Source organism: Porites lutea, chromosome 5 (genome assembly GCF_958299795.1).
Source record: "Porites lutea chromosome 5, jaPorLute2.1, whole genome shotgun sequence".
Taxonomy (NCBI): domain Eukaryota; kingdom Metazoa; phylum Cnidaria; class Anthozoa; order Scleractinia; family Poritidae; genus Porites; species Porites lutea.
The window spans coordinates 13,387,270-13,399,769 of record NC_133205.1 but is presented as its reverse complement, the minus strand read 5'-3'; the positions used below and the strand labels follow the sequence as shown (position 1 = coordinate 13,399,769).

Sequence of the window (12,500 nt, the reverse complement as noted above, 5' to 3'; positions counted from 1 at the left end):
TGAATTCAAATTTCGCGCAAACCTTGGGTTATCTTAACCCTGCTTTGGACAACCCGGCCCTGGTGTTGACTTTTCAATGGCAGGTCTAGTTGTCACAAAATTCGTCTTTCGTTGTTACTTATTCATTTCAATTAAAACTACATATAAAAAAAAGGATATTTTAACAAACTTCAATCCAAGGTCAGTTATGTTGACCGGACAAGGATAAAATCACTTTTAAGGCGATTGGAAAATATCGGTAGGGTAACCAGTAGTTCAAACATACATAATTTTTTAGTTCTCATAGAGGTTATTAGATTAACACCACACTTTAAGTTCCTGGTGTCGGCTTTACAGTAGCAGGTCTAGATCGTGTAAAATTCGGCTTTTATCGATTTCAACGGTTTTGTTTATTGTTGTTATTAATAGTGATATCGATTTTACTTAAAACTGCAGTTTGACAAACTTCAATTCATACTCAATCTTGGTAAAAATTTCATGGCGATCGAACGAGGATAAAATCCCTTTTAAAACGATTAGAAAATATCGTTATGGCCTCCGAAAAACTGTATCGAAACTCCTTAAAGTAAGGCCGTCATTCAAAGACAATGCAAGCCTCAATAAATCTTGAGTGAAGGCATCCTCTGAATGACCTGTTAATGCGTTTTGCTTGTAACGACCATACTTTGGGTATTTTGGAAAGAACCAGGACTAGGACATCCATTACTGTAAGCCATATGAGTAGTGTAAATATTTAGCTTGAATACCCATGCATGGATGTATCGTTCTGTACAGCACTTCCGATCTTTGCCATGACATCTGCCGCATTCATAGTTCAATAAACACTTCAAGCTTAAGGAAGTTATTGTCTTTCATTTACTTAGTAAGAAGACACAACCTGAAGATTCGTTTACATTAAAAAATTCGACAAAAAACTCGGAACCTCAAAATACACGATAAAAAGGACTTGTAACTTTAAAAAAATAAAGTTAATGAAAGGAAAATATAAATTGGATAAAGAAAATATATATCTACACGCTGATTGTATTGAGGTACTACAACTATAAACATATACCGAGCGCACATTCTAAGCCGGTCTGCAAAATGTCAAATAGAGTACTGAAACCTTTCATACACACTAAAAGATTCTAAAAATACAGAATACCTTAGGAATGACAAAACTATAACTCAAAGACAGAATTGCCCGCTAAATTCAAATTTCTTTTTCAGCTTCGAAAAATAAATAAAAAAATACCTTGTCTTTTTTTTTCTGACTTGTGATATTCAAAACGTCTCAAGGTAATAAAGCAATTTTACACGTATGTTCTCTGGTAAATCTTTCATGTTCACGTCATCTGTAGTCGGTTATAAAGTGCGGAAAGTAAGTAAAAAGCTTTATCAACCGGTAAATCTTACAATATTTGCACAGATAGTGAATGAAATCCAAATTAAATGGGACGAATACTCTTAATACGGTTTGGCTATACGCTCTTTTCACGCACATTAGCTTGTGATTTCAGTTACATGTCAGTGATGCAAGCATTCTGGCCTGTAAAGAGCAATCACCTTGACTCATAAAAGCTGGAAGTCTTACATCTTTGTCACCGACTTTTAATTGCCAAGCTTTTACTGTATTGCCAGCTGTAACGTTTAAATAATATTGTCAGCAAAACTGTTCACTACTCCTTAATTTAACTATCATCTGAATGGCTTCTTGTACTTGAGGGTCCATTTGATTCTGTGGAAAGAGGGTCATGATGGTTACATACGTAAAAAAAATTCAGTAAGCCAAAACAGTGAAACCTCAGTATAACGAACAATTTTCTTTACCCCAGTAACAGTAAAATATATGAAAAAGAACCTCGATATAACGAAACCTCGTTATAGCGAACAAATTTTGTCAGTCCCTTGGCCCTTCGTTATATCGAGGTTCCACTGGTTATACCACTACATGAGAAATTTCTGCAATTTGATTGGCTTAGAGCAGTGGTATTTCAGCTTAATTTGAACTACCTACATGTAAAAATTACAAACCTTTTGCGGGTGTGGTATAAACATAATAGCATGATTTGTACGTGAATAGCATGATTTGTACGTGATATTTGGCATAAATACCACTCCTGATATTTCAAAATTGTCTCAAATTTCACTCGCCTAACGGCTCGTGAAATTACGTATAACGATTTCGAAATATCACTCGTGGTATTTATGCCAAATATCACTACAAATCACGCTATTACCTATAAAAATTAACACCCTGTTGGTCAACTTGTCAGATGTCCAGAAGAAACTTTAGTTCTCTTACTGGTAGAATAAATAACGTAAGTACAGTGTAGTATAAAGGGATCCACACCAGTCCAAAACTATAGTTTTGTTTCCGCTGACTTTCAACTAAATCCAGCAACTCCCATACTAAGGATATGTTAAGGCGTTTTCACGGACCGGTTTATTTTCAGACACATTTTAGAGAACTTTTAACCGGCGTAAACGGAAGCTCTGCTCCGTCTATGAGCGCATTCGAAGTACACTTGAACCTCCATTAAGTGACCACAATCTATCTAACAGCCAGTATTCAAAGTCTATAAATAATTTACTGACAAATATTGTTAATCAAACCTTCATTAAGCGGCCATCTCCATCAAGCGGCCGCAGCCACCAGCAGGGTTCTCCTAACTGTTGTTGTTTCCTTTAAGCAGCCATCAAGCGCTTAAGGTGGCTCCGTAATTAATACTAGAGCATTTTGCTGTGACAAATTTTCCGTCATAACTTTGCAAAGAACAACAGATATCATTGGGCAATAATTCGAAATATTCCGATTTTATTGATGGTAAATATTTCTTGAGAAATTAGCGCTTAAGAGCCATTATCTGAGAAAATCGAGAATCGCAAGACACTCGTCAAAAAATCGATTTTTTTTTTATTTTGCCAAAACATCCCTTTTAGTGACGTTATTTAAGGAAAAATAGTTTTGGGTTCAAACGATTCATTTTAATGGAGAAAATAGAAAAAGTTTGAAAAATCGATTTTATGCTCGTTTTTCGCACAAACCACAGCAGGATGCAATGACAACTTCGAGAGAAGGGTGAACGCGTAACAAACATTCCCTGACATTGAAACTTCACCGAATTATTATTTTGTTCTTACTCTTGAAAATCCTAAAAGAAAACTTGATTAACAAAGCTTTACATTTTTATAATCGACAAGTCTAAAGAGGTCATATTTGTGACGTAAGACGTGCTAGAAAATGAAGGCCAAATTTGACCATAAAAAAAGGCCTCTGGTATATGCCGCTTGATCATAAAATCAATATAAAATGGAACCTTGGCTTTTGTACTAACTTACTGGAAAGTTTTAGCTCTGGAAATCAAATACCATCCTGACACCAAAGCACGCAGTGAGAGCAATTGAATTGGGAAATTTATGCAAATTAGACGTCTTGCAGACGGTTGTGAAACTAAAAGAAAGGTTTTACATGAAAGGATTACTCACCATTGCTCGTAACAAGTTTTTACGGCAAGAAAAGCTATTTCCAACTTCTGTTGCGTCGTTTTGAGTCACATAATATATAATTTTTAGCCAAAGAGAAACGTACGTTTGCTCAGCAACTGCGTCCGAATCCGGCCGTGAATCGAAATAAAGTCACAACACGTCGAAGCAAGAGTTTTTACTTCAGTCAGGAGGCAAAAGGAATGAAAATTCATCGCAAACTAATGACTCCGATTTTGTAAACCTTTCATCACTTTAATCGTTCGCCGGCTGTTAATAGACATCGCACAAGATCGTATGACCTTTGGCGTGTGGCCGGAAATTGGCCACACGCTTTAGACACGTCAGCATGCTGTCACGAAATTTTCGTAGTTTAATACAGTTTTCACATTTTTTGACAAGAAATCCTCTCATCGCAGTAGAAACAGCCATGCATATTTATTTTTCTTTTATAGACACCTACTAGGCTTTGAAACAGCTTTTTTGCCTTCGAAGTACCTAACAGGAAGGGGAACCTCGGATTCCAAGTGACGGGGGTGATCCGTGGAAGCGAAAATTGAGACCAAAAAAGAAAGAATATTTTGAATACTTAGGTAAAGCCACAGCTAAAAAAACGATTTGTTCATAAAATTTTCAAACCAAGAAAAAAAAATACTTCGATCATCCCCGTGACTTGGAATCTGGCCAGAGTACCCCCTCCCCCTCCCCTCCTCCCCTATGCCGGGTCAAAATACTAAGTTCCCCCAGCCCAATGTCCCAACTATAACAATCGCGATAGTCAAGGGGCTATACTCTCTTGCTGCAGCAAAGAGCTTGCAGAATATTACCAATTCTCCGTGGCCAACGGACTCAACGCTATAGTTTACTTTGATTTTGCTTGTTGATTTTTTCGCGATTTGCTCACGACCAGGAGCCCATAACCCAAACCACGACCAAATTATGAAACCAGTTATTACAAGAAAAAAACACAAAGAAACAGTCAGACAGACAGACAGACAGACAGACAGAGCATAATGAAAAAGACCTCCATTAAGATTTAAAAAAAACCAATACATGACACTGTCGAATACGAAAACCCAGAAACCATTTTGTGGAAAAAAGGGTCGCATACAGCTATCAGCTGCTTTTGTCCACAACTCGCCGGTAGAGGTACGCGGAAACTAGTGATTGTGAAATGGCTTCAAACATCCTATACTGTTGGAACATTACTTAGCACAGAAAGCTACACATGATTTCTTCTAGCCGACCCAATCCTCTTGGTTCGTGTGGACAAAGTAGCTCACCCCGGGTATTTTCACCATGCTACCATAGTCTCCCTAGATTCCCAAGCCTCGCACGCAGACGTTCCTGTCCCGCGAACGTTGGGTAGGATTGCAGGACGAGCCAAAAGAAAGTGAAGGCTATAGGCTCTCGCGATGATGTGAGGAAGGTCGAGTATTATATTCCCCTATCCTGGTCCACCAGGGTAAGTCTGCGGAGGAGAGTGACTGTGTTTCGCCTTGCACTAAAAACCCATAAACCTTATAAATTTCACTATGGGACTTCAGCACCTCCCTTGAATGATCCATTTCGCTAAACGGGACCTCAAAACAACGATAACAACGAAACTGTGTATCCTAAGGGAGTGTATATACTTTCCTGGCTCTCGTCACTCACAGTGAGGTGATGGTGGCTTATACTCTAATATACCTAACACAGTAGAACCTCCATGTGCGACCGCCTCCCATAAGCGACCGCCAATCCAAAAGACCGAATTTTCCCAGTCAAAGCTTTACAGTTGGAACCTCTAGTAAACGACCACCTTCTGTAAGTGACCGCGACCACTTTTTGGGCCTCACGGTTAAATGTTTTCCATAAGCGACCAGCTGACGCATTCTCTGCTCTCTATTTTTTCTGTGTACACTATGTTCCTTAGAAAATATGAAGACCTTTAGTGACATCGTGGAACCACACATATCCTAACTTAGTAGATGTAGCCAACAAAGTGAAGATTCAGTTGTGATTCTAGACTAGTCTATATCTCACTCACCTGAATCACTCTTAAAATTTAGCATGATTTAAAAGCTGTATTTGTCAAAAGAGGTAAAATATGATAATTTGCCAGGAATTTGTTACACCGTCATTTAATAGAATGTGCCTGGACCTCTTCTGGGAATAGACCCTATGTGGTCCGATTCTTCTAAACGACCTCCTCCCGTTAGGGACCACTAAGTCTTTGCATTTTTGGTGGTCGCTTACGAGAGGTACGACTGTATTACTTTGACCTATAAGAGGCTTACCGATAATAAAGGGGATCTGGAAGGGGGCATGGATGCGACAATCACATGCCAGGTGACTTACTTAAAATAGTGGACATTTAACTGACAATCAAAGTTTGTGCTTATTATTGGGGTTATCTGGTGTTTACTCACCTCCCAAGCCACTCTGGGCGAGCCAACTTTTCCCCCATTTCCTTACAAAACTTGGTAAACCGTTTACATGAGAAAAAAAAGGTTGGTTCGGATAGACGCCTTACTACCAGTAGTGGGCAGGGTTTAGTGCTTCCGGAAGTCGGCCCACCACTGAGCAGGTAGTAGTAGGCTCACCCTTCTAGCCCGGCTAACATTTCTCCTTTTTGGTTCGCCCAGCCAGCTGGGACAACACAGTCAAGGCTAGACAAAGACAGCATGCGCAAGCACTGTTGACTCGGACAAAGTGGCCAATTTTTCCTCATATAAACGCTCGCTAAAGTTGGCTCAGCTGGGAGGTTGACCTTCTCTCTGGCACAGCTTTTCTCCATCCATGGGTTGCAAACAGTCTTTTAGCAGTCACGTTTGAAATTTATAGGAAAATGATGTAGCACTTCAAATAATAAAACAAAAATACACTTTTTTCACAGCCTGTCAATACCTATAAAAGAAATCAACTGCAGAACAGGAGCCAATTTCAGTTTTTTGCGCTTTTCACTCTAGCACTGCGAAGCGGACTTGGAGCGCGAGACACGCGCGATGCATGGCATCCTTGGAGACCCAGAGGCAGATAAAGGGGGCGAGGGAAAGTACTTTTACTTTTCTTCGTGCCATATTTTTCCGCCCGTTTAGACTTTCCCCAGCTCGTCTCCACTATCTGCCCCTGGGTCTCCGAGGATGGATGCATAGGGAACAAGTTCTGCAGGCTATAAAAAAAATTTTAAAAAATAAAAAAAATAAAGCAAGGCTGATTTTATTTCGATGAGTCTATTTTTTGTCGAAAGCAAACGTGAAAAATCGTATTAAAATTCGTGACAGTATGCTGACGTGACTTAAGCGTGTGACCGATTTCCGGTCACACGCCAAAGGTCATACGATCTTGTGCGATGTTTATTATCAGCCACGAACGATTGAAGTGATGAAAGGTTTTCAAAATCAGAGTCATTAGTTGGCGATGAATTTTCAATCTTTTGGCCTCCTGACTGAAGTAAAAACTCTTGCAACTCTTGCTTCTAAAGGACCGCAGTGACGTGTTGTGACTTTATTTCGATTCACGGCCGGATTCTGGCGCAGTCGGTGAGCAAACGTACGTTTGTCTTTTGGACCTTTTGGCTTAAAATTATGGATTTTGTGACTCAAAACGACGCAACAGAAGTTGGAAATAACTTTCCTTACTGTAAAAATGTGTTACGAGCAATGGTGAGTAATCCTTTCATGTAAAACTTTTCTTTTAGTTTGACAACCGTCGGCAAGCCGTCTAATTTGCATAAATTTACCAATTCAATTGCTCTCACCGCTTGCTTTAGTGTCAGGATCGTATTTGATTTCCAGAGCTAAAACTTTCCAGTAAGTTAGTACAAAAGCCAAGGTTCCATTTTATATTGTTTTTATGATCAAGCGGCATATACCAGAGGCCTTTTTTAATAGTCAAAGTTAGCCTTCATTTTCTAGCACGTCTAACGTCACAAATATGACCTCTTTAGACTTGTCGATTATAAAAATATAAAACATTGTTTTTCAAATTTTCTTTTAAGTTTTTCAAGAGTAAGAACAAAATAATAATTCGGTGAAGTTTCAATGTCAAGGAATGTTTCTTACGCGTTCACCCTTCTCTCGAAGTTACCATTGCATCCTACCGTGTTTTGTGCGAAAAACAAGCATAAAATCGATTTTTTCAAACTTTTTTAAATTTCTCCTTTAAAATCAATCGTTTGAACCCAAAACTATTTTTCCTTAAATTAGGTCACTAAAAGGGATGTTTTGGCAAAATAAAAAAAAAATTCGATTTTTTGACGAGTGTCTTGCGATTCTCGATTTTCTCAGAAAATGGGTCTTAAAAGGATCCTACTGTTCAAAGAAAATCGCGTCTAGTAAAAGATTTTGCTGATATTTTTTACTGAAATTTCTGGTATCGGCTTTAATTGATATAATAAATATGCCAGAGGAATTTCAGAAAAATCGTTGGAGCAGAAGTCCGTAACTAAAAGTCGCTCAAAATTCAGCTGTGAAATTGTTTTGGAATTTCAAAAATAAATTACTATCGGGTAGAAGGAGTCACCAGTTTGAATTTTCGGGACAAGTAAATTCAACGTTTGCTTATTCTTAAAACAAAAGCCGATTGCCTATCGTACTATTCTTTAAAAGGTACTTTTTAGTTTTAGAAGCACTATAAATTGCTCCAAACCTTGCTCTGAAGTAGAATGACTTGTTCTTCGACAGTTTTAAAATATCCCTTGGCAGTTTTGGCTAAAACTCCTGCTGCATACATTTTGATGTATTGCAATGCATATTTATTATATCAATTAAAGCCGATACCAGAAATTTCAGTAAAAAATATCAGCAAAATCTTTTACTACACGCGATTGAAGGAAAATACAGTTCGAGATAGAAGGTGACAAATGTTTGTGGATCCGTACGTGTTTCAAAATAAAGTGATGTTTTTGATAGAGATTATGCTCATTTATTACGAACCTCTATTTAGATGCCAACCTCCACTGAGCGCCCAATTGATGGAGGTTGGGAGGTTCAACTGTATAACTATGAAAAATGAAAACCACACGTCATTAAAAGGTCGAAAATACCATTTTCAGTTCTCAAGGATTTGCTGACTGGTTTGTGGGACTCAAAAGATATCCTAAATTTGAGCCAAAATCGTTCTAAAAATAACCTGGTCGGTGAAAACGCCGTGACACGAGTACAGGATAGTTGCTCGCTCTGGGTTTTTATCGGCTGCTGGTCCCAACAATAAACTCCAGGTAGGCCTTGACACAAATATCCGCATATTTTTTGAGATATTTAGAATTTTCCGAGATATTTAGAAAATTTTAGAAAATTTTGGGATGTTTAGAAAAATTTACAGCCTTTTTTGGCTGTTTTTCAGCTTTTCCTCGCTATTTTCTTGGCAGAATACTCCGTCCTTTGATTCTGTACTAGAAATAATCCAGTTCAGCGGTTTCCTACTTGAATAATGTATTCCATAGACTCTATTCCATATCCGTAAATTGGAGTAAATTTACGCCAATTTACGGTCACATATATAGTTCAAAGTCGGTATAGTATGTTTCCGCCTTTTGTTAAGTTTTCAGTCTCAAAGGTTTCTTCAGGTTACATTTTACAAGAAGAGTGGATATGTGTATTAACAGGAAGGATTGTTACTCTGTCATAGTCATAGTCGTCATACTTATGATAGACCGTCATACCAACTGTTTAACCCATTCGTGAGAAAACATTAAACTTTGCATCCATGTTGTTTTGAAAGTTGCTTTATTTCCATAATACCAGTGTAGACAATCTCTGACATACTTTTTACATACCACTGGGGAAAATGTTGGCCTACGGGATTCAAAATCGGCTAATTTTTAAAACAAAAATACGAGATATTTCGATACATTTAGAGGATTTTTCGAGATATTTAGAAAATTTTTTGGCATATTTAGACATCTTTTTTGATAATTTCCGGAAAGATATTTAAGCGATTTTACGTGACATTTGTGTCAAGGCCTAACGCCAGGTAATAATAGTCATCATCATCATCATAACACTAATAATCATAATCATAATCACAATCATAATCCAATAAAACATTTCTATAGCGCTCACATCCATTGGTTGTTCGTGGGACTTCACAATAATATCAAAAGTAACATAAAAAAATAAATACATAAAAGTTAAAATTAAGAAGACATAAACCACTAAAATGTAATAATAAATTAAAACATTGTCAATAAATTTCCTAAAAAGATAAGTTTTTAAATTAAGCACAAACACTGTTCGATTTACCAATGTCTAAGCGAACAAATGAACGGCGAGCAAACGGCAAACGATTGACAGACGTTGGTTAATAGCCTCCCACGCAAACGTTCTTAGAGACGTGACAAGCCAAAAGAACGTCTGCAAGGGAGGCTAATTAGTTAAGGATTCGATAACAACAACTAAAACGTTTTTCATGAAGGAAAAGAACTCATCCTCACAACAACAACAGTTCAAAACTCACCTGATACGCATTGAGGAGGTGAAGTCTGTACATATTAATGGCGCTTCTATGTTTAATTTCAGCCACCTAAAACAAACGCTTTATATCTGATGGTGCTTCTCAAATGAACATCAGTTCGTAAAAAGAAATTAGGGACAGTTTAAGCAACAACGACGACGGCAACGAGAGCGGCAACAAAGCAATAGAACTACAAATTTTGCACGTGCATCACGCATTTTTGTACATTTCTTTGTAGTTGTTGCACGATTACAACGTGAAACTTTCTAGCTAAACGTTTTGTGGAAGATGTGAACACAAGACAAAAAATTTCCTTTTCTTCTTCTGAACTTAGATACAGTCCTTTAGAGTCCTCAACTCTCGTTGCCGCCGTCGTCGTCGTCGTTGCTTATTCAAAGACCTTTTACGACGCGTGTTCAGCTAACTTCATCATGATCACCGCGAGTATAGAGCATGACATCAAATTTACGTTCAAGCTGTAGCATTAAAGTTTTACAACAAAAGCCTCAGTCCCTAAAACTATGTATGAAAACACTGTTTGCAGTTGTTAACGTTAGAGAGAATTTAGATGATGATCGCCTTTTCAGCGGGTACTGCTCAGCATTATTCTGTTCAGTCTTCACAGCGAAGTGAGGTAGTACACAGGGTGGTGTTAAGTAAAACCAAGAAAAGGTCTCTCAGATTATTTCACACAAAAATTGGTCCCATACCTTTAGATTTCAGTAACAACTTTTAGAATTGTGTTAAATCTGATGACCGCACAAGTGGTACAAGGGATGAGAATGCGCACGGGCGGTTCCGGACTGTTCAGGGTTGAATGGGTTAAGGAATATGCAAAGTTAAAGTACCTCAAATTCTTCTCTAAGTTGTGTTAACTCTGCAACCAAATTCTGGTCCATGTTTTTTCTAGCTAAAGTTGACGCGTCGTTGCTTTCACTCGTGCAGTGGGGACATGGCTCTTTCTGGGCGGCTGTCTGTAACGTGTAAGAAGAGAAACAAGCAAATTTGACAAGCTTTAATTAAGGTATGACACTCAAGTTAGTGTTGAGGTAAGTCTACCGAAAAATTCCCCTCTTCACAAAGCGTAATTCCATTACATGCACTTGCGTATACACTGTCAGCAAACTGTAAGTCTTAAGTGCTTAATGGACATTATGTTCAGCGACATAACACATTAAGTCCAATGAAATAGCTGTTACCCTTTGAAGTGATTCATTTGCTATCTTCAATTCTTCCAGTTCCTCCGTTAACTTGAAAATTTCATCTTCATTCGATTCCTGAAAAAAAGAAAAGATAAAAGACGTTAAAAATAATTATGTCATGAGCATGGGTCAACGAAAAAAATATTCATTCCCTCTCAAACAACAAGCGGGCCCTCTAATCTCTGAGCTACAAGAGGCCCCTGGAAGAAGGTCAGTTACCATGTGTCACACATCCTGCACGCTGCTACGATTAGCAGCTTCGCAAGCGTACAGCCTACAAGATTACGACCCGGTACGCCAATGCGTGTAGACGTCATGAAGTTTTCCAGATTGGGACTGTGTGTTTATAGTATGGAATGTGGACGGTGTTTAAACTTAACTTTTTATGACATTTCATTAATTTGTTATACAGGAGTAGGACCTCTATCGCTATTCAAGTTGTTATTAATCAAAAAAATAATCCCAAAATGTCAAGAGTGTGTCCATGAGAAAACCAGGCAGAACCAGGCAGGGGGTGATAATGCTCAAATCACCGATTTCGCTCAAACTTGGCACAAATGTTAGGTATCAGGAGTTAGCTTATGTGACAGAATGTCAGGTCAAAATATTAAATTCCCTGGGAGATCCGGGCTCCCCCTGTAAAAATCGCCATTTTGCCCGTTTATGCATAATTAATTAGCTAACTTTACGATGCCAGTGCAACAAACAGAAAAGCCACCTGGAACTTAAATGCACTGAGAGATAATCTGAAATCATAAGACTTTAAGCACAATAAACTGTTTAAAGTCGCCGATTCGATTTCCCCCCTCTTAGCCCCCTTAAGTTGGGTCATCATTTCCAAGTTTTGAGTAAGACGTAAAATTAGGGTATTTTATTCCCAAATATCTCTGATGAGCAACCGCTTATCTTTATAACTTTTGCATGAGTAGTTAAAGCCATCACTTAAGTTGAGAAAAAGATCATAAAAAGTTTGGGCAATTCACTTTCTTCCATGTGTTGACATAAACTGTTCATGTGACTGAACAATATTCGTGTGTTTGCCTTTGAATGAGGAGAAATCGAACAAAAAAACTCATCAGACAATGATTTAACATTAATAAGGGTAAAATCATAAAAATTGTTGTGCAAGAAACGCTAACGATGATTTTTGATAGCTATATACGCGATCTTTTCAAGTAAAAACAACATACAAAGATTTAATTCACAGTTCTACTTACTTTAACAATTTCGCCCTAAAAACAATATAAACGATCAATAAAATCCATATACGTATCTCTTAGATGCCTCAACTGCTAGTTTGTGCCAGCTTTGATTTGTTCTTCATGCCACCTTCGATGTCCAGTTCAGCGTAGTTCAGCGTCGTGACTCGCTGTACGACTAAAATTCGTTAACCAT

At 38.0% G+C, this 12,500-nt stretch overlaps 1 protein-coding gene across 2 annotated transcripts in view; it reads right to left on the bottom strand.

Moving 5' to 3' along the window:
- Window positions 1-838: 838 nt before the first annotated feature.
- Window positions 839-12,500, bottom strand: part of LOC140936696 (uncharacterized) — a 51,340-nt gene continuing 39,678 nt past the window's right edge. For both annotated transcript variants that reach the window (XM_073386182.1, XM_073386183.1), the window contains 4 exons: window positions 11,103-11,180; window positions 10,752-10,877; window positions 9,907-9,972; window positions 839-1,717 (listed from right to left, as the gene is read on the bottom strand). In XM_073386182.1, the coding sequence (XP_073242283.1) occupies window positions 1,643-1,717; window positions 9,907-9,972; window positions 10,752-10,877; window positions 11,103-11,180 (345 nt within the window). In that variant the 3' untranslated portion in view covers window positions 839-1,642. The remainder of the gene's footprint in view (window positions 1,718-9,906; window positions 9,973-10,751; window positions 10,878-11,102; window positions 11,181-12,500) is intronic.